This window comes from Dendronephthya gigantea, unplaced genomic scaffold, assembly GCF_004324835.1.
Source record: "Dendronephthya gigantea isolate DGI-Jeju-01 unplaced genomic scaffold, DenGig_1.0 000019F, whole genome shotgun sequence".
Classification (NCBI taxonomy): domain Eukaryota; kingdom Metazoa; phylum Cnidaria; class Anthozoa; order Malacalcyonacea; family Nephtheidae; genus Dendronephthya; species Dendronephthya gigantea.
The window spans coordinates 128,674-147,373 of record NW_021163029.1 but is presented as its reverse complement, the minus strand read 5'-3'; the positions used below and the strand labels follow the sequence as shown (position 1 = coordinate 147,373).

The window sequence follows — 18,700 nt, the reverse complement described above, 5'->3', positions numbered from 1 at the left end:
ACTTCGTTCGGTTTCAGCTGATGTACGTATTGATTTATTTATCTTCGCTTCAGTTCAATACACGATAAATGAATACAACCGTTGAAACATCGTAATCGAAATATTTGTTTCGGTTCTTTTGATTGGCAGCAAGTGGTAAAACTACGTTTGTTCCTGAATTTTGAATAATCAAAGAATGGCTGAAATTTTAAAATAGATTCTTTATAATTTGCTTAATTTTATTTCACATCGACATTGTTTATCATACAAAATGCATGGCCTTTCATTTCGAATCTTTCCAAAATTCCATGCACGGAAATTGCTGTTCAAAACAACGTCCCTGCGACCCTGCCCTCACGGCATATAATCTTTCGACTGACAATAATTATATCCTGGTAAAGTTTTGACGCTCTTTATTTGACCAATCGAAAACGTTCTTATATCCAATTTAGTCCTTAAAATACATTTAATCTTACGTTAAATATTTCAACCCTGGGTTAACTAACCCTACCGCTAACTCTGCTTTGAACAACACAGTTTTAACCCAGGGTTAGCTAACCTATAGTTAAGGATTTTAACCCAGGTTTAGCACTAACCCAGGGTTAAATTTAAACTGCTTTTGAACAACCGGCCCCTGGTTTTTCTAACACTTTGGTGGAACATGTTTCTTTGTAGAATTAATTATAGCTCTATGCCATCCAAGGTTTCAAAAATTTATTCAGTTATTTCCTCAAAGAGCATATAGATATAATCAAAATGGATTATCAAAAGTAATCGAAGAGCATCCCGACGATCGCTGAACTCTTAGAAATATAGCCGATTGCAAATTTATTTCTGTAATTTGTGCAAACATCGGAGAAAATAAACCAAGTTCGACTTACAAAAACGGTACATAACTATTTAAGTCCCAAGGTTGGCCAGCGCGTGCATGAAATTTCTTCAAAATTTTGATCAGTAGTTTTAACAGAATAATATAGTGCATGCGATGAAATTTTGTTTTGGATACGCATCTGTTTTGCGCAGGGCAGTTTTTTGGAACTTCGCCGACTCCTGTGCGATTAAAAAAAAGCTAGCATCTTAAACAACTTTCATCTATGCTTTGGTTTGATAACGTTTTAGCTATAATCTCGCGGCGTAGGATATTTATGATATTTTCTACATAACGGATATATTTTTCTTAAAACACTCTCGCCTGTATTCAAAATGTTCACTCGTCGCACTTATTGACTGTTACAGATTAATTTTGTCAGTAAATCAGTGAACATTAAATAAATCTAAATGCAATTATCTACTAAATAAAAAATCATGTATACGTTCTTATGGAGAACCGAAATTTCAAGCCGCCTATTTCAGTTTTAACCCAAGTATACAGGGACTATGGTAAAAAAAGGTAATCAAACTTGATCATGCTCTTATTCCTTGAATGAAATATTCCCATTTAATTTGTAAACGTTTAGCAATACCAATGAGTCGTAAGAAAAATGTATTCCCATGCCTATTTAAATTATAAAGAAGAAACCTCTTAGCAAAATTAACTTAATTTTTTAAAAGATTCTGATTTCTTGTTAAAAATCAGTTGGATGACAGCTGAATGATATATATAAATCAGGGTATTGGGTAAAACCCAAGGTCTGTTATTGACGTGATTCATCCTTTGAGTTCTTTGGAAGTAATAAAATACACTTTGTAAGTTTGTGGACTGTATAAAAAAATCATATGCACAATTTATGTAACACAATTCTGCAGCGTTTTCTACAGTTGATAAGAAATTTATATGGTGAATAGAAGCTAAACGCCATGTAGCTACTTAACCGCCTTTCGTACAACCGGCCTCTAGGCCTCAATACCAAATTCCTCAATTTAGTTTAGGAATTATGTTATTTGGATTTAAAAAGGGCAAATTTCACTGAAACGCCCTCTAGATACCTTATATTTAATATTTTAGCTACAACTTAGCAAGCACTATATTTATTTATTTATTTCGAAGAAGGCGAGCGTTTCGTATTTCGTCTGGCATCATCACGAAATTGGAAGGTTAGTAATCTTATATATATTATGAATGATCATTTTTCAAATTTTCAAGTAATGTCGTTCACATTTCGTGTGTGCCGAACCCAAACCTATATATAAGGATGACCTTGCAGTTGAGAGAGGCCAACAATTATGTTTTTCCAGCCCAGAATGACGGTCGTGTAAACAGGCGATATATTCATCCATTACAATGTCTTCCCTGATTTTTTTATCGGCGTACCTTCCTGCACTAATTATACCCTCAGCCTATTGGTAGAAAAAAAGGCAATACTGACCGTTCGCTTTCAGTTTTTTGCTTCTTCTTTGGCAACTTCGAAGTCACTGGCCGCTCCATCGGTAAAGAGCATTAATACATTACGTACTTCCGGTCTGTCACCTTTCTCGGGTGAAAATATTTCTCTCGAGACAACTTTGAAGCCTTCACCGACATATGTGTTACCCCTACACATAGGCAGCAATGAAATGAAGGAAGAAAATAAGGTTTGTCTGTACGTTTCATCTTTTGGTAAAAGTAGGAGTTATAGGCTGCACTTGCAACCTCTATTCCTTAGCATGCCATGAAAAAGTACTTAACTGGCATATAATTGATTACTCTTAAAAAATACTGCTCACTTTCGCCATGAATAGTTTGTGTAGGAAATGATCGAGGAAGAAATGACTGTCAAAAAATCTTCGAGCCACAAATTGATTTTCTTTCCGTTCAATTCTTGACTGAATAAATATACGCTTGTACTAAAAAAGCTTAAATCACTCACAGTCACAAACTCCTACTGATTAAGTGTGACACAGAAATTCTGTTAATAATTTTCAATGTGAGAAACGGAAAGATTGAAGGCATAACAGTGAAACTGATGAAGGTCTTATTTGAGCGAAAATACTGCACGCAATCGTTACGACGTGATTCGGATCTTTCACTCGATAATTTTGAGTGATAGTTTTTTGAAAATACTGAGAACTTTAAAATCCCTTTTTATAGGCTTTTTTAGTTAAAAATCTTATTAAGGCCACAATATAACTAAATTTAAACAAAAAGGCAATACAAAAAAAGTATTTCTGAGTCTAGCAGGAAAACAACATTATGTTTTGGCACTTGGCAGGATCAGAATATCACGATATTAAGATTCCGTATCTTCCTATCTAATATTCCGTGCTTCTGTGAAAAATCCCTTAACTTAAATAGAGAAATTTACTCCCATACCTAATCCCTAGCACGTAATAGTGCCCTTTTTTGTGTTCAAATCTCTCATAGTCATACCTTAACTGCTCCATGCTGTCAATTCCTTTAAGAACTCCTTCAAGATCACTATTTTGATCTAGACCAAATTCAACCTTCTGCGACATTCTCCCGGAGAATTGAACCATGCCAACTTTTGTTTTTGCGGGGCCAATTTGAAATCCAGATGCAAGTTCCTTTAGAAACGTTCGAACTTTTGGAAACTGTCGAATGGGATCGATACTTCCCGAACCGTCCACGAGGAAGGCAAGATCTACCGGTTCAAAGCAATCTGCAATGACGATGTTTAAACCGGCTGGTTATTAAAATTTTAATTCGAAAGTCGTATTTAAACACTAGTTTTTCATCCCTTCTGTAACCATTACCTGAAGTAGTAATTAGTAACAAACTTCAAGCCAACGGCTAAGTTGCATTTCAAACATAGATAATGGCTATGGTCTAGAATGCATTGAATGAAAATAATTATAAAACTTAAAACCGTTGCAACCATGGACATTTTTGTCGTCCTCTAGATCAATTATATGCGAAAATATTTATGTAAGCACAAAATGTGTTGAAGAATATTGGGCAGTCGTTAGGGCTGCATTAGCTAGATTAAATATATTATATTACATATGTTTACACATATTAAATATTTTGCATTAGTTAGATTAAATATATAATTACATATGTTTGATAATTAAGTTGATAGAACACCTAACTGCCGAATAACAGGACTTTTCACCGTTTTCACGATACTTCGTAAAAAGGTAAATTTAGGCATTTTTTGGAAAGTGAATCGAAGATAAATAAACTTGACCATTATACACATGACATTGCAGTGTTTGTACTTACCGGGTGATGAATTTGAAATCTCAGTATTTTCTTCCTGCGCGGCTTCGTTTTGAAATGTCTCCAAAGACCCCCCTTGTCCTTTTGTAGTCCCTGATTGTCCGGATTGTCCGACCGTTTCACCCGTTTGTTCTTCTGATGTACCAGTCACACCATCCATTGTCCTTGTTTTCCCTGGAATTGAATCCATGGGTTGTCCTGTGTTTATACCATGTGTTATATCTACCGGACCCGGCTGACTATTCCTTGTCTTCGTTTGTTCTAGGATAGAACCTTTAAACGACCTCAACGGTTCACTGTTTGTCCCTCCTGATATTGCAACCTCCGATGTTACTGGGTGCCAAATGCTCGATTCCTGTATTTTTCCTGTTTGTCCTACTCCCCCCCGTAATGTTCCTATCCCATTTCCGCCTGCCCAAATTGGACTATTCGTCACTTTTGCTTGCCCCATATTCTGCTTGTGTAACGTTCTTTCCTGTTCTACTTCTTTATTCTCAAAAGTCCCCGGGTGTCTTATGTTATTGTCCTGAGTTACTCTTGTATACTGCTTCCTTCCTCTTTCCACTTTTTCTGCACGTTCTCGATTCATATCTACTCGACTACCTGCATACACATTCATCTGCGTTTCTTTGATGTTACTATCAGTTTTGCTTTCTGACCTTCTAATCTGTGCTTCTTGGATACCCCGTGGTTTTCCTTCATACATTGTTTGATTTAACGACACACTATTATTGCCTTGGTTCACCGCAGGGCCTCTCGTGACTGTTGACGACATTTTCCCGCCACGCACTCGCCCTTTATCATCTCCATTTAAATCAAGGTGTTGATAATTTGCCACTTGAATCGCTTTAGGTGACTTGGCTTGCGAAAAGGGTGCTTTTCTCACAGTTTCACCAAGTTTCCTGTTCAATCCTTCAATGAAACCAGATTTCCACCAGTATTCCTCAGCATTTCGCATTATTTGTTCTTTAAGATCTCTTGTCTGTACGCCATTAAGGTCTGTTTGACTCCATGGAGATAGTGCCGCTTTTGTTCTGGTATTGTGTTTATTTTGCGAAATCGGAAAACCTATAATATTTCTTGATGAGATAGTTTTCTCTTGTTTTAATTTATTGGTACCTAGTTTTCCTTTTCTATGTGCCAAATTAAAATCACGACCACGTGGAAACCTTTGTGCACTCATATACATTCTGGGAATATTCTTTGTAGCTTCACGCCACGGTTTGAGGAGACTAGGTTGGGTTTTATCATCCTTAGACTTAATAAAGAAAGGCGATTTGACAAGAGGGTTCGAGCTTGCTGAAAAGGAAAAAAGATTGCTTACGTTTTAGAAATAGACCTTAAAAGGTAACAAAATACATATAAATACAGTTATCTATATATTTTAATTGAAATTAATTTAATGTTAATTATTTTTCACAGCACATGCAGGAAGCAAGACTGTCCGAAATAAACAATATTCTCTGTACTTGGTGTTTGAAAGATTGAAATTAGAGTCTTGTCGAGTAAGTATAAATATTTAACAAACGAATATATCATGTTTGTAATGTTTTGTTCTCATTAATTTACAAACTTCGTGAAACGTTTGCCGCGATAATCCCTACGGAGCGCAATGCTCCATTAACAGGGTACCAAAATATATGTACAAACAGTATTTACGACGTTCATATATATAGAAATTATTGAAACAAGTAAATTTAACCACATGGTGAAAATGTGATAACTTTGTAACGAGCGTTCTCACCTTTCCAACTATTTTGCACCCACAACACGAGAAAAAGACAACTTGAGAAATACATCTTTCACCAGCTCTTGTACTATAAATTTAGAAAATATAATATTTTGCTATTTCATAGCAGATAACCTTTACACCTATACATATTCGAAATATATCTGTGTTTTCTAAAAAACCCATAGCGTGTGGTATAACAACTGCCTAAAATGTACAAAAAGACTTCTCGACGCTTCGACCTATATACACTGGCGGTCAAAAAGAACTAGCTCAAAACAAGTTAAAATGCTCTCAAATGAACGTAACTGTCCCTCTAACAATATATACGAGTAAATATAGACTAGATTACATGCTAAGCTATATGAAATATCAATATTTTGTTGACCCTCCTTTGGCATTATAATTGATGACGGCCTTACATCGGCGTGGCATATACTTTCTGTTAAGGTGGTAATCTTAATGGTCAAAAGAAATTCATCCTATGGACAGTCTTTACAGCAACGCATAAATCATGGACGCTTTATAAATTAATTCCTTTCTTGCACTATCCCTTTCACATTGTCCCACAGATGTTCAATAGGGTTAAGGCCTTTTGACTGTGCAATCCATTTCTGTCCAATCCATTTCTGTCACTCCTGAGTGTATCCTGGAAGTGTGGCAGGTTGCATGACATAATTGAAATATTGTTTGGAATAAGAGAATTATCCAAAATGCCTATGAAGCTCTCTCCTTCATTCGCTTCTTTTTTATGAATCTGTATCTGAACAGTTCTTTTTGACCGCTAGTGTACAATAAAAGATTGATTGATACGATTCCTGTTACATACGATAATAGCAACATTTGAGCAGTTCTTTTTGACCGCCCGTGTATATGGCCAGGGGAGTTATGCCTGTATTCTGAAAGTTCACTCAAACTCATTGATGCGAGATCTCAATCACTAGCGTTTCCTTTGCGGTATTTCTGCACGAATAAAGCCCCGTTTACACTACAGTCAATTTTCGGCACGCACGCTAAAATGGTATCCGTACCCAATTTTATTAGTGTTCAGGCTACCAAAACAAAGGCCGAGCATAGATAAAACGGGCACGGGTACCCATTTTAGCCGTGCCGTGCATTAAATCGAGTGTAGTGTAAACGGGGCTTAAGAGCTTGATTTTCAAAGTCCACCTAAATTATTTTCACCTTCGTTGATTAAGAAAGAACTACCTTATATAAATCAGTGATAACACAATTGTTCTAAGTTGGTAATAAGCTGGGGAACTTGTACTTAGTATACAAATACGGTGCTGTTAGTGTGTTTTCCCAATTGACAGCTATACTCAGTACAAAATAAAGAGACTGATATACAATTTTGACGAGGTTTCTGTGACTAGATCTTGAGCTTCATAGAGTAAAAATTTGAAATAATCTATAAAGCTCGAAATCTAGTCACAGATAGATAGATAGCTGGTTTAATAATTCACACACATTGCAGTTACAAGGACTGAATAACGTGGTGATTACAGGTGCTAATATGGCAGCAAAAAATTACAATATAGTATATAGATTATAAAAAGTTACAATATCATATATAGTCATAAAATTTACAATATAGTATATAGATAGATTAGAAATTTAAATTATTTATTTATTTAGGCAACTACTAACAATAAGAGTTTTTGAAACGGTCGGTGAAAAATTTAGGAATATAAAAATGTTTCTCCGTACGCAACTCGTACGTTAATGGAGGTTCTGATCTACACATCAAATGGTTCAATTTCTGGCTTGGATCGGCTAAGATCTGGTTCAAAGGTTTCTTACATGCAGATTCCCTTCGTGTGTATAATGTTTTCAAACCACTTTCGATCAATCCATTCTTATAATGTGCGGACAGGTAAAAAATTCGAAGAGCTCTTTTTTGGACACGTTCGATTTCACTAAGATATTTCGGTAGTGCATAATGAAACACTTTCGATGCGTATTCCAAAATAGGGCGAATACAAGTGGAATAGAATTGTAGGATGTCCTTATCATGTACTCTTGCACACTTTAATTGAATAAATATATATGAAAATATATCCGTTTGGAGGATTTTGAAATGTTATTGACGTGTTTATTTTACTTCAAGGTTGGTGTGATGGTAAGACCAAGTAATTTCGCCTCATGTACAACTTGTCTCCAATGACTTCAATTGACTCCAAATTTAACTCGTTGTCTGTTAGTCAGGAAATCTGCTATGAAATCTGCTATCCAATTAATTGCAGAGTTCGTTATGTCTAGGGATTTCAATCTATCCAGGATAATGGTATGGTCAACAAGGTTAAAGTGCCTATATCATTCGTGGGATCTTTATGGATTTGAAAAGAACGTAAAAAGTTAGTTGATATGTTAAAAAACGCTTTTTGATTTAGTGCAATAATTTCAAAGATAAAAGCCCATAAACTACGGTTCCTGAGTCCCAACCTCCTGCGTTTAAACACGGCTATTTAATTTGAAACTGCCCATTGTTTACAGGAGCCTGGGACTCAGGAACTGCAGGTAGTTCAAAGGCTTGTATCTTCAAAATTATTGCACTAAATCAAAAAACGTTTTTAATATATTAACTAACTTTTTACATTCTTTTCAAATGCATAAAAATTCCACGAGTGATATAGGCACTTTAAACGCCTTTTGATAATCAAATAATACGACTCTGACCAAAGCTCCTGACCCATCTGTTGCTTCCATCCAGCGGTCGATCATTTTTATTAAAGATTGGCTTGTTGAAGAGCCAGGGATCATCCCGAATTGGTTGGGATATATAATTTTGAGAATTACTGGTTTCAACTGCTTTACTCACGATTTTGGAATTGGGACTACGTTAGCTATTTTCCAAATCATTGAAAGTTTGTTCTCTTTAAATGAGCAGTTCAGTATTTGTGACAGGTAACGCCAAAAGAACCGCGTTTTCTTTAATCAGCGAAGCAGGAATGTCATCGGGACCACTTGCTTTAAAGGGATTAAGAGATTTTAGGCATCTGTACACTTTAAGATCAGTGACCGTAATAACTTTTGAGGTTGCGTCAACAGTTTGGTCCATACACCTCAGGGGCTGAAATTCTTGGAGAGGTTCGAGAAAACTGTTATTGATTTTGTTGGCGATTTGGGTGTTGGTCAAGGGTTCTAACTCGTCTACTTGTTGGGTGGACAAGATGTTTAAGATTCCTGATCTTGTTGTTATAATAGGAGGATCTGCATCTTTTCCCTACGGAATTTACTAAATTGCGGTAGTAATTGAAGCACCTTATATTTCCGTCTTTAAAGGCCCGTTGACGGTTCTTGATTGCTCGTTTAAGTTTATCCGACATCCAGGGAGCATCGTTGTTGTGGATTTTTCTCTTTAACTGATTTTTCTCTTTAATATCTAGGGTTCTTGGTCCCCTAGTAGCAAAGCTTACTAGTTGTTTTAACTTTAACTAGCTGTCTCGATATATTTGTGATTTTCAAATCACCCATAATAATAGTTCCACAGTTCTTATACAATGCTAATCAGACTATCAGCAATATACTTCAGAATAGATTTATCGTCTGATGCTGGGGGATGATATAGCGCTCCTACGACAATTGAAGATAGACCACGTGGTAATCTCCCAGGTACTACTGTACCCAAAGCACTTCGAATTGTGGATTCTCCAAATCATGCAAAACAGAGACTTTCATTTCATTCTTAACATATACACAGACTCCTCCATGTATTCTTTCTTGTCTATCTTTTCGAATTATTCTATATCCCGGAATATCCACGATAAAATTTGGTATGGAACTTCTGAGCCATGCTTCAGTGAAGACGGCAACTTCCGCTCCAGAGTTAGTGACAAATGGACGGATCTATTTTAGGTGTTAATGACATGACATATATAAAACGAGACCCGGTACAAACATACATGTAGTAGGTCCAGGTTTCGAAATATTTACCCTGGTTAGGTTACCAGGACAGCGTCTGTTTCGTTTATTTACGCGATTGCGAGGGGAATTCTAACCGGAATTTGAGCCATTATTGAGAAGTTGGAGTGTTTTCATCTTGGGTGGTTTGCTTTTGGTCTGCGGTTTCTGCTTTGTTGTAATTTGTAATACCTCTTTAGATTTCCATAATTCGTAAGTCACAAATTTAGGCTAGAAATCATCATGCTGTATGAGAGGGAAATCAACAGAGGAGATATCTACCTCAGCCGATACCGTTCCTTTGCGTTTACTGGGAAAGACCGAAATAAATGTTGTATTTATATTTCGCGGCTCAAGGTAGGATCGAATATGTTTTTCATTCACACTGCTTGCAATTCCAGATAGGAATATTCTCTTTGTTTGGTTTCGCCTACGCTCTGCTCCTACAAAGCCATCAGAACTAATCCTACTGTTGTTATGCCGAACTAGTGGTAATATCCATTTCCATTTATATAATTTAGAACCAGTTTAAACTCGGCAGCTTTGGCATATGTTAACTTGACGTTTTCAACTTGTTTATTGATAGCAACTGGGCTGTCAAGAATTACAAAATCTTTGTTATTTTCGGGACTCAAGGCGTGGTCTTGGTTCGAACTATTGGGATTCTCACTCAACAAGCAGATATAGATAGGCATATAGAAACCATTTTAAATTTATATATTTGTCTCTTTATTTTGTAGCAAGTATAGTTATCGGTTAGCTGACCGGAAACGCTATTAAACCGTTCATAAGAGGAAATTTAAAACCTTTTTGGTAAATTTACTGTATAAACTGTATAAAATGAACGCTATTCTGATTTCCCGGTTTTTATAATCCATACAATATAATTACATAGTATATATAGTTTCGTGAAAACAATATATATAGTATTATTATTGACATTTATGCATAAATTAAGTGGAAACATGGACCACGTGACACACAAAAAAATAAGAATTAAGAAACACGTTGTTGTTAAAATTCAGGAGCTTTACGATGTAGAGTAATAGGCCAAAGAAATCAAATAAATACTTAGAAAATATGTGATATTTGGAAAGTCTGTATGATGAGAACTCTACATCGCTGGTTGTTCAATTCTGGCGAGCCACAAATTTGATTTCTTGCTTACCGGGGCTTAACAGAATTCCGAAAATGGCGGAAGCGGCAACCGAAGCGTTAAACCAGTTAAACGAAGCGAAAAGGACACGACGATGTGCAAAATCGAGTCTTACCAGAGTAGGAAATGGACTAGATTACTTAGTAAGAAGCGACCGGCCGACAGCAGAAGTAGAGGAAGCACTAAATAACTATGAGGATGTATTCAAGAAATTAATTGAAAAACATGACGATTATATACAATTAGTAGATGGCGATGAGGAATTTGAAACAGAGGAACACTGGATTAACAAATGTCAGGAGAGGTTTATGCAGTTAAAAGTAAGAACGAAGGATTATCTGAAGGAAAAGCTAACAGGTCAGTTTATGGAACATGTTGTTAATACGACTGTTAATGAAAATGAAACCAACCCAGAAGTAACTGTCACAACAAATGAAGGTGTAGTAAATACTGGTGAATCGGGAGAGGAAACAACAGCAGACGATGCTAACCAGGGACTTAGTCAAAATCAACAACCGCAGCCACAGGATGAAGAACAGGAAAATCCAAATGGGAATATCCAACATGCTAACATGACGTACCTAAGGGCATGTCTACAAGGAAAACCCCTCGAACTAATTAAAGGGATAGGTTCAGACTATGATGGTGCATGGCAATACACAATATATGGGACCCGAGATTTGTATCAGACCAAATAACTCAAGATCTAGCAAAGTTCCGCCCATTGAAAGAGGAAGAAGACTCAAGATTCTGTGATCTGGTACATCTGGTGAAACGCAGCTACAACACTATGAAAGGAGTAAATAGACCTTACGACATGGATAACAACCACATGTTGTCATTGATAGAACAAAAAATGTGTGTAGAAGATAGAAAGGTTTGAGCACGAGAATTGGAGAGGGAACAGAAACCAGCAAGTCTACAAGGTCTTATGTCGTGGATGGAAACAGAAATGAAGTCAAGGATGCGTGTATCAGCTCCACTACGAAACCCAAGCCATGGCTCGAGATTTGTAAATCACTTCTCAGGAGTAAGACAACCGAAATGTTGGGTTTGCGACAATTCAAGTCATTGGATAGACCAGTGCCCAAGGTTTAATGCTATGAAACCAGAAGAGCGCCTAAAAGCAGTGAAGGAAAATCATGCCTGCTTCAGTTGTCTTAAAAGGGCTGGACGCGACCACAAAGCATCGAACTGCAGCCGAAGAAAGCAATGTGAACAAAAGGTTAATGACGTGCAATGTAAATACTATCACCATGTTCTTTTGCATTCTGCGGATCCTCGAGCATCAGTGGGTCTTGCAACACTAGGAAGTAATGCTGAAGCAATACTACCAGTCATCACTGTGAAGCTATCTGGCAAGAATAACCAGCACAAGAATAGTAACATCTTACTGGACACAGGAGCACAAACGAGCCTTATCTGTACAACCACTGCAGAAAGTCTGAATCTAAAGGGAAAAGATGTTTCAATAACGATCACAAAAGTCCAAGGGGATGAAGAAGTGCTCGAGACGAAAGTGTATCAAGTTCCCATAACTTCGCTGGAAACAGGTGCAAAATTTACGGTCAAGGCAGTTGGGATTCCACATATTAGCAGTGATGTCTCAAGGATCGATATTCATAACTTGAAGGCACAGATTGGTATTTCAACGATGTACAGAGAATGTGGACCAATTGAGATGCTTATTGGAATTGATCACGCTTACATGCACTCGGGAGATTCAAAGAAAATTGGTATAAACATTGTAGCGAGACATTCGCCTCTCGGTTGGATCGTTTTTGGAGCAACACCAGGATTACAGGAAACAAATAGAGTATTTCACGTTCAGTATGCCAAACCTGTAGATCTAACGGACTTTTGGAAAAGTAAATCAATGGGTGTTAGTCAACCAAAAATTGAAATGACAAAGCTAAGCAAAATCGAACAAGAAGCCAAACTGATAGAAAAGGGATGTAAATTGATTGGAAATCGGTGGCAAATGGCCTACCCATGGAGTACCGATCCAAAAACACTTCCTGACAATCGAGAACAAGCAGTTAAAAGAATGGAAGCAAGGGAAAGACGGCTGAAGCAGAACCCGGAACAAGCAAAAGCATATCAAGAACAGATGGAACAAATGGAATCACTTGGTTTTTCACGAAAGTTAACAGAACAAGAAATAAAGGAATATAACGGTCCACTCCACTACATCGCACATCACGAAGTCGTTCGACCTGATAAAAAGAGTACACCTGTTAGAATCGTATTCAATTCGTCATCGAAATACAAAGGACAATGTCTCAATGATTGCTGGGTAAAGGGCCCCGATCTCCTGAACAATCTGTTTGGAGTAATCCTTAGATTTCGAGAGCAACCAGTTGCTGTTAGCGGAGATATATCGAAGATGTATATCGGATTGGAATTCCAGAGGAGGATCAGCACGTACATCGATTCGTATGGAGAGATATGGATACGACAAGACCACCTGACACTTATGTAAAAACTGTGTTAACCTTTGGCGACAAGCCAGCGCCAGCGATGGCGCAGATTGCGCTCAGAAAAACAGCTGAAAAGGCAGAAAATTCGCATCCATATGCTTCTGAAGTGCTGAAGAATAATACATACATGGACGATATCTGTGATTCGGTATCCACCATCGAACGGGCACAGCAGCTAACAAAAGAGCTTGACGAAATCTTACAGAAAGGAGGATTTAAAGTAAAAGAATGGTTATCAAACAAGACCATAAACGAAAACGAAACAGTCAAAGAAAGTCCGAATATCAAATGCTTGGAAGGGGAAACAAAAGAAAAGATCTTAGGAACAGTTTGGAGCAATAAAGAGGATATTATCACGTTTAAAGTGGCAGATGATCTCAATGCATATGTAACAGAACCACGCGAGTCGAAGTTAACAAAAAGAAAGATCCTAAGTAAAGTAGCTCGTGTATTTGACCCAATCGGCATCGCGGCGGCGTTCTTAATCCGTGCGAAAATCGGTTTGCAAAGGCTTTGGCAACTTGGATTTGATTGGGACGAAGAACTTCCCTCTGAAATATCAAATTGGTGGACAGAGTTTTTCAATGAGGTTAAAGAACTGAACAATGTATCTTTCCAACGAAGCTTAACGCCACTGAATTTCATTGGCTTACCGATACTATGCATATTCGCGGACGCTTCTTGAGACGCATTTGAAACTTGTTCGTATCTGCCATGGGAAAAGTCAAGTGGCAGTTATGAAAGTAGATTCTTAGCGGCTAAATCAAGAGTAGCGCCACCTAAAGAGCTAACTATACCGAGGTTGGAGCTACAGGCAGCAGTTCTGGCGAGTCGTTTATACAAAACCATAATTGAAGAATGTCGTTTACAGTTCGAAAAGGTTATTTTCTTTGCGGACAGTATGATAGTACTTACATGGATTCATAGTCAATCAAGAAGTTTCAAACCGTTTGTGTCAAGCCGAGTAGCGGAAATCCAAACGAATTGTGAGCCATCGATGTGGAGACATATACCAAGCGAGCATAACGTAGCTGACGATCTATCTAGAGGTATTTCTGCAAAGGAGTTAGAATAACGCTGGAAAAGTGGCCCGAACTTTCTAAATTGTCCCGAAGATGAATGGCCTTAGCAAGAAAAAATGACAATCGATGCAAATGAAATCGATAAAGAACGACGAAAGACCCAAGCAGTATTTTCCTTAGTCCTCAAACCAATGATCATCGATGCAACGAAATTTTCGAAATGGAAGAGATTAGTGAGAGTAACGGCGTGGATTCTACGGTACGTACGAAATTTACGATCTAAGCAAAAGCCCAAAACCGAAGTTGAGCCATTAACAGCAAATGAACTGGAAAAAGGTGAAGAGTATTGAATCAAGATAGCACAACAGGAGTTAAAGGAACGGGTCAAGAGAAAGGAATTCAATATGCTCAGCCCGTTCACAGACGAAAAAGGAATCGTACGAGTAGGAGGACGAGTAGATAAAGCAATCGTGACGTATGATTCGAAACACCCGATATTGCTTCCCAAAAATCATCATATATCGTATCTCATCACACAGAAATGCATCAACAAGGACACACTGGAGTAGCATCGACAGTGACAAAAACACGCAGAATGTTTTGGATCATCGGAGTGCAGAAACTTGCAAAATTAATCAAGAGGAAGTGCGAAGAAAGATCGAATCACAGCTGATGGCTGAACTCCCAAAATTAGGATTGATGCCTCAAACACCTGCATTTCACAACACAGCTTGTGATTATTTCGGTCCATATAAAGTTAAAGTTGGAAGAAATAAAACTATGAAACACTATGGCGTTCTATTCACTTGTTTGAACACCAGAGCGGTGCATCTCGAGCTGGCTGCAGATTGTTCCACGATGGAACTAATTCAAGTACTTCGAAGATTCTTCGCGATTAGAGGATATCCCTCATTAATGTTAAGTGATAACGGGACTCAATTAGTCGGAGCGGAAAGCGAATTAAAAAGAATGATACAAGGTTGGGATGTTAAGAAGCTTAAAGAATACGCAGCAGATAAGAAAATGGAGTGGAAATTCATTACACCGAACGCTCCACATCAGAACGGCTGTGCCGAATAACTAGTTGCAAAGTAGCCCTAAAACAAGCAATGGAGATAATCTCCTCACACCGTTCGAATTATACACTGTCCTGTTAGAAGTGGCAAACATTGTTAATCAGCGACCAATCGGTAGACCAACTAACGATCCCGATGACGGCGCATACCTATGTCCAAATGATCTCTGATTAGTAAGAGCGTCTTCCCATGTCCCGCAAGGCCCATTCCTGAAGACAAAGAACCCTCGACACAGAGTAGAGTTTCTTCAACAAATTCCAGACTCGTTCTGGAAACGTTGGATAAGGGATGTTTTTCCGTGCTTGGTTCCTCGAAAGAAATGGGATGTTCAACGAAGAGATGTCCAAGTTAACGATATAGTTATGTTAGTGGATTCGAATGCTATAAGAGGAAATTGGACAATTGGAAGAATAACTCAAGTACTCCCGGGTAAAGATAAGATTGTTCGAAATGTGACAGTAAAGACACAGAACGGAACGTATCAAAGACCGATCACCAAAATCGCAGTAATACAACCAGTAGAAAAGGAAAATATATGAGAACAATGTTCTCATCGGGGTGGAGGATGTTTCGTGAAAACAATATAATTATAGTATTATTATTGACATTTATGCATAAATTAAGTGGAAACATGGACCACGTGACAAACCAAAAAATAAGAAACACGTTGTTGTTAAAATTCAGGAACTTTACGATGTAGAGTAATAGGCCAAAGAAATCAAATAAATACTTAGAAAATATGTGATATTTGGAAAGTCTGTATGATGAGAACTCTACATCGCTGGTTGTTCCGGGAATGAGCTGCCAATTTTGCGGAAGATACTTTAATCGCGGTTACAATCAGCGTAGACACAAACGGAAATAGTGTCCATCACGAGAACAAGAAAAAAACATGTCTCAAACAGACTCGGACAGTCAAGAAAGAGATTTCCGTGACGATGTCTCAACAACTTCTACTCAGCAGTCTGGAAGTTCGACGGCAACTGACTCAGAATCTGGAGAAGAAATGGATCCCTGGATACCACTAATAGAAGAGGCAAAAAAAGAAGTAACACAGCTTTCGAGGTAATGAAAGAACGCCTCATGCATAAACAGAGGTTTCGATGAGCACTCTGCTAAAGAGAAAGCTTACGTGAATATCATGCCTAGACTCCAGAAAGAATTAGAAAATATCTATTTAAAGCGCCTTTTGTAGATAAGACAACTAAAGAAAGATCCAGTACCTAAGAAAATAATGCACACACAAGATGCGTTTATTCAAAATGATGATTTTGACCCAGAAGAAGCAATAGAAGCTGCAGTTGATAAGAGAAAGTTTCTTATTAAAAGGCTTTTAAGCGACCACGAGATTAAAGATGACGAGGAAAATAAAGACATTGAAGGTTACGACGATGATGATAATTAAACTTTAAATTTAGTTAAATCTCAAAAAAACGTTTTAGAAGGAATTATTATTTATTGCTGAAACTAATTGCAAGACAAATAAATGTTAAAATCGTTAATCCATGTCTGAAATTTACCTCTTTCCAGCCGCTAGTTCGTCGCTATTTTAATTTTATCAACAAAAATTTCAAGTGGGTATGAAATATCTCATTGAGCAGATGAACATCTGCTCATAAGCAGATACGAGCATGTGCTCAGTTTCCGACGTCCCGCGTGGGGTCCACGCGTTGCGTGTTTTCCTCCCAATGTATGGGGGGTAACCTACTTATATATATAAATAGTTAAATAAATAAATAAATATGATGTGAAATGATTTTCCTCGCAATAAAAGAGTCGTCCTAAAGAGCCAGCTGGGGCAAGTTGTATAGAGGCAAAATTGACCAATCAAAGTCGTGCATTTCTGAGTTAACTACAATTTAGGTACACAAAATGTAGTTAAGAGATTTATATAACCGGCCCCTGATGTTTTTTGTGCATGTAACTATCCCATGGCCAGAAATCGCAGACATGGTCATGGAGTATCCAGGTTGCTGCAAATAATTTCATTGAATATTATTGAATATTTGAATTTTTTTGGTTGTTTCTTGTAAGTTCCTGGGGTAATATTTTGCGGGTATAGGTTTATATCAGCTCTACATTAAATGTTATATATATAGAAATATAGTTTATTTTAATCATTCTAAAACTTTAGCTTGGAAACGAAGGAAGAATACTGCAAAAAAATTGAAATCCACTTAAAATCGAGGCAAATTATAACTGACCTAATAGTAGCCATATTTTTGGCGTTAAAGTACTATTCTAACATTTAACAGTTTAAAAAAACTTACGAGGTAAGATTAATTGACACCATATAGGCAAATTTCGGCCGAAGTAAAATGTTAATTTGTCCTAATTTTCTACAGCCGTCGTGGTAGCTTGTTCTCACAAAATATTTTATTAGCTATGTTTGACTATAATAGGATAAAAAATCGTAATTCATTTTAGTAATTGTTGAACAAGTTCGGTAATTTAGTTGACAACCGAAGACGCTTTTTTACTAATTTGGTTCTTTAATTGAGCTACATTAAATATAAGCTTTTAATTCAACATTTAATAATCAAACTTGGAGGCGATAAGCGAAAATTCTTATATCTGTAATACTCACTAAATGTTGTGAAGATCTTGATATTCCAAGCCACAAGAAGCTAGATCATTAATTCATACAGTTATACTTTAGAGAGAACGGTAGATCAAACCGGTCACCATAAATGCCTTTTACATCTTTAGTTTACTAAAACTTGTTACCTTGTATAGTATTTTCAAAGATTGATTTAAAAGATAATATAACCAAAATATTCTGACTTTCTCTATATTACGTTGAAAGAAATCAATTATAGCAAAACGCTAGTCAATTCGGACACCTGTCAGGACTAGAGCTTTTGCCATAAAAACACACGCACGTTAGCCGACAAATATGTCGAGTGCTTAATAAGCGTAAGAATACTAATGCTATTAAAGTCATTACTTGATATATTATATATCAATATATAGTACATATTACATACTATATAATATATATAGCTATTAAAGTCATTACTTGATATATTATATATCAATATATAGTACATATTATAATATATATATATATATATATATATATATATATAGTACATATTAATATATATATATATATATATATATATATATATATATATATATATATATATATATATATATACAGCGGCTGTCATTAATGTTGTCCAAATCAAGTATATCAATATACCTGTCATGTGACTTATTGGTATGCACCAACTCGAGTGTGCTTGCTATGTAAATG

General features: G+C 36.8%; 3 protein-coding genes across 3 annotated transcripts in view; 1 reads left to right on the top strand and 2 right to left on the bottom strand.

Moving 5' to 3' along the window:
• Window positions 1-2,294: 2,294 nt before the first annotated feature.
• LOC114521016 lies at window positions 2,295-18,211 on the bottom strand. Its single transcript, XM_028541406.1, has 5 exons — window positions 18,029-18,211; window positions 5,820-5,892; window positions 4,079-5,374; window positions 3,266-3,515; window positions 2,295-2,451 (listed from the first exon to the last, which is right to left on the bottom strand). Exons 2-5 carry the CDS (start codon window positions 5,872-5,874, stop codon window positions 2,295-2,297), a joined length of 1,758 nt encoding a protein of 585 aa, XP_028397207.1. The 5' UTR covers window positions 5,875-5,892; window positions 18,029-18,211.
• On the top strand, window positions 11,966-13,345 carry LOC114521015. Its single transcript, XM_028541405.1, has one exon. The coding sequence runs from the start codon at window positions 11,966-11,968 to the stop codon at window positions 13,343-13,345; it is 1,380 nt and encodes a 459-aa protein (XP_028397206.1).
• LOC114521014 overlaps window positions 15,354-18,700 on the bottom strand; it is a 44,053-nt gene continuing 40,706 nt past the window's right edge. Inside the window, exons 8-9 of the mRNA XM_028541404.1 lie at window positions 15,591-15,709; window positions 15,354-15,361 (exon numbers count right to left, since the gene is read on the bottom strand). Coding sequence (XP_028397205.1) covers window positions 15,354-15,361; window positions 15,591-15,709 — 127 coding nt within the window. The remainder of the gene's footprint in view (window positions 15,362-15,590; window positions 15,710-18,700) is intronic.

What these genes read in the sequence shown, in the direction of transcription:
- LOC114521015 (XM_028541405.1), top strand. Translation starts at nt 11,966, where the DNA reads ATGAAACCAGAAGAGCGCCTAAAAGCAGTGAAGGAAAATCATGCCTGC.
- LOC114521016 (XM_028541406.1), bottom strand. Translation starts at nt 5,874, where the DNA reads ATGTATTTCTCAAGTTGTCTTTTTCTCGTGTTGTGGGTGCAAAATAGT. An exon ending in GATTTCAAATTCATCACCCG is followed by an intron (nt 3,516 to 4,078) that starts GTAAGTACAAAC and finishes TCGTCATTGCAG; the next exon opens with ATTGCTTTGAACCGGTAGAT. An exon ending in GACAGCATGGAGCAGTTAAG is followed by an intron (nt 2,452 to 3,265) that starts GTATGACTATGA and finishes GCCTATGTGTAG; the next exon opens with GGGTAACACATATGTCGGTG.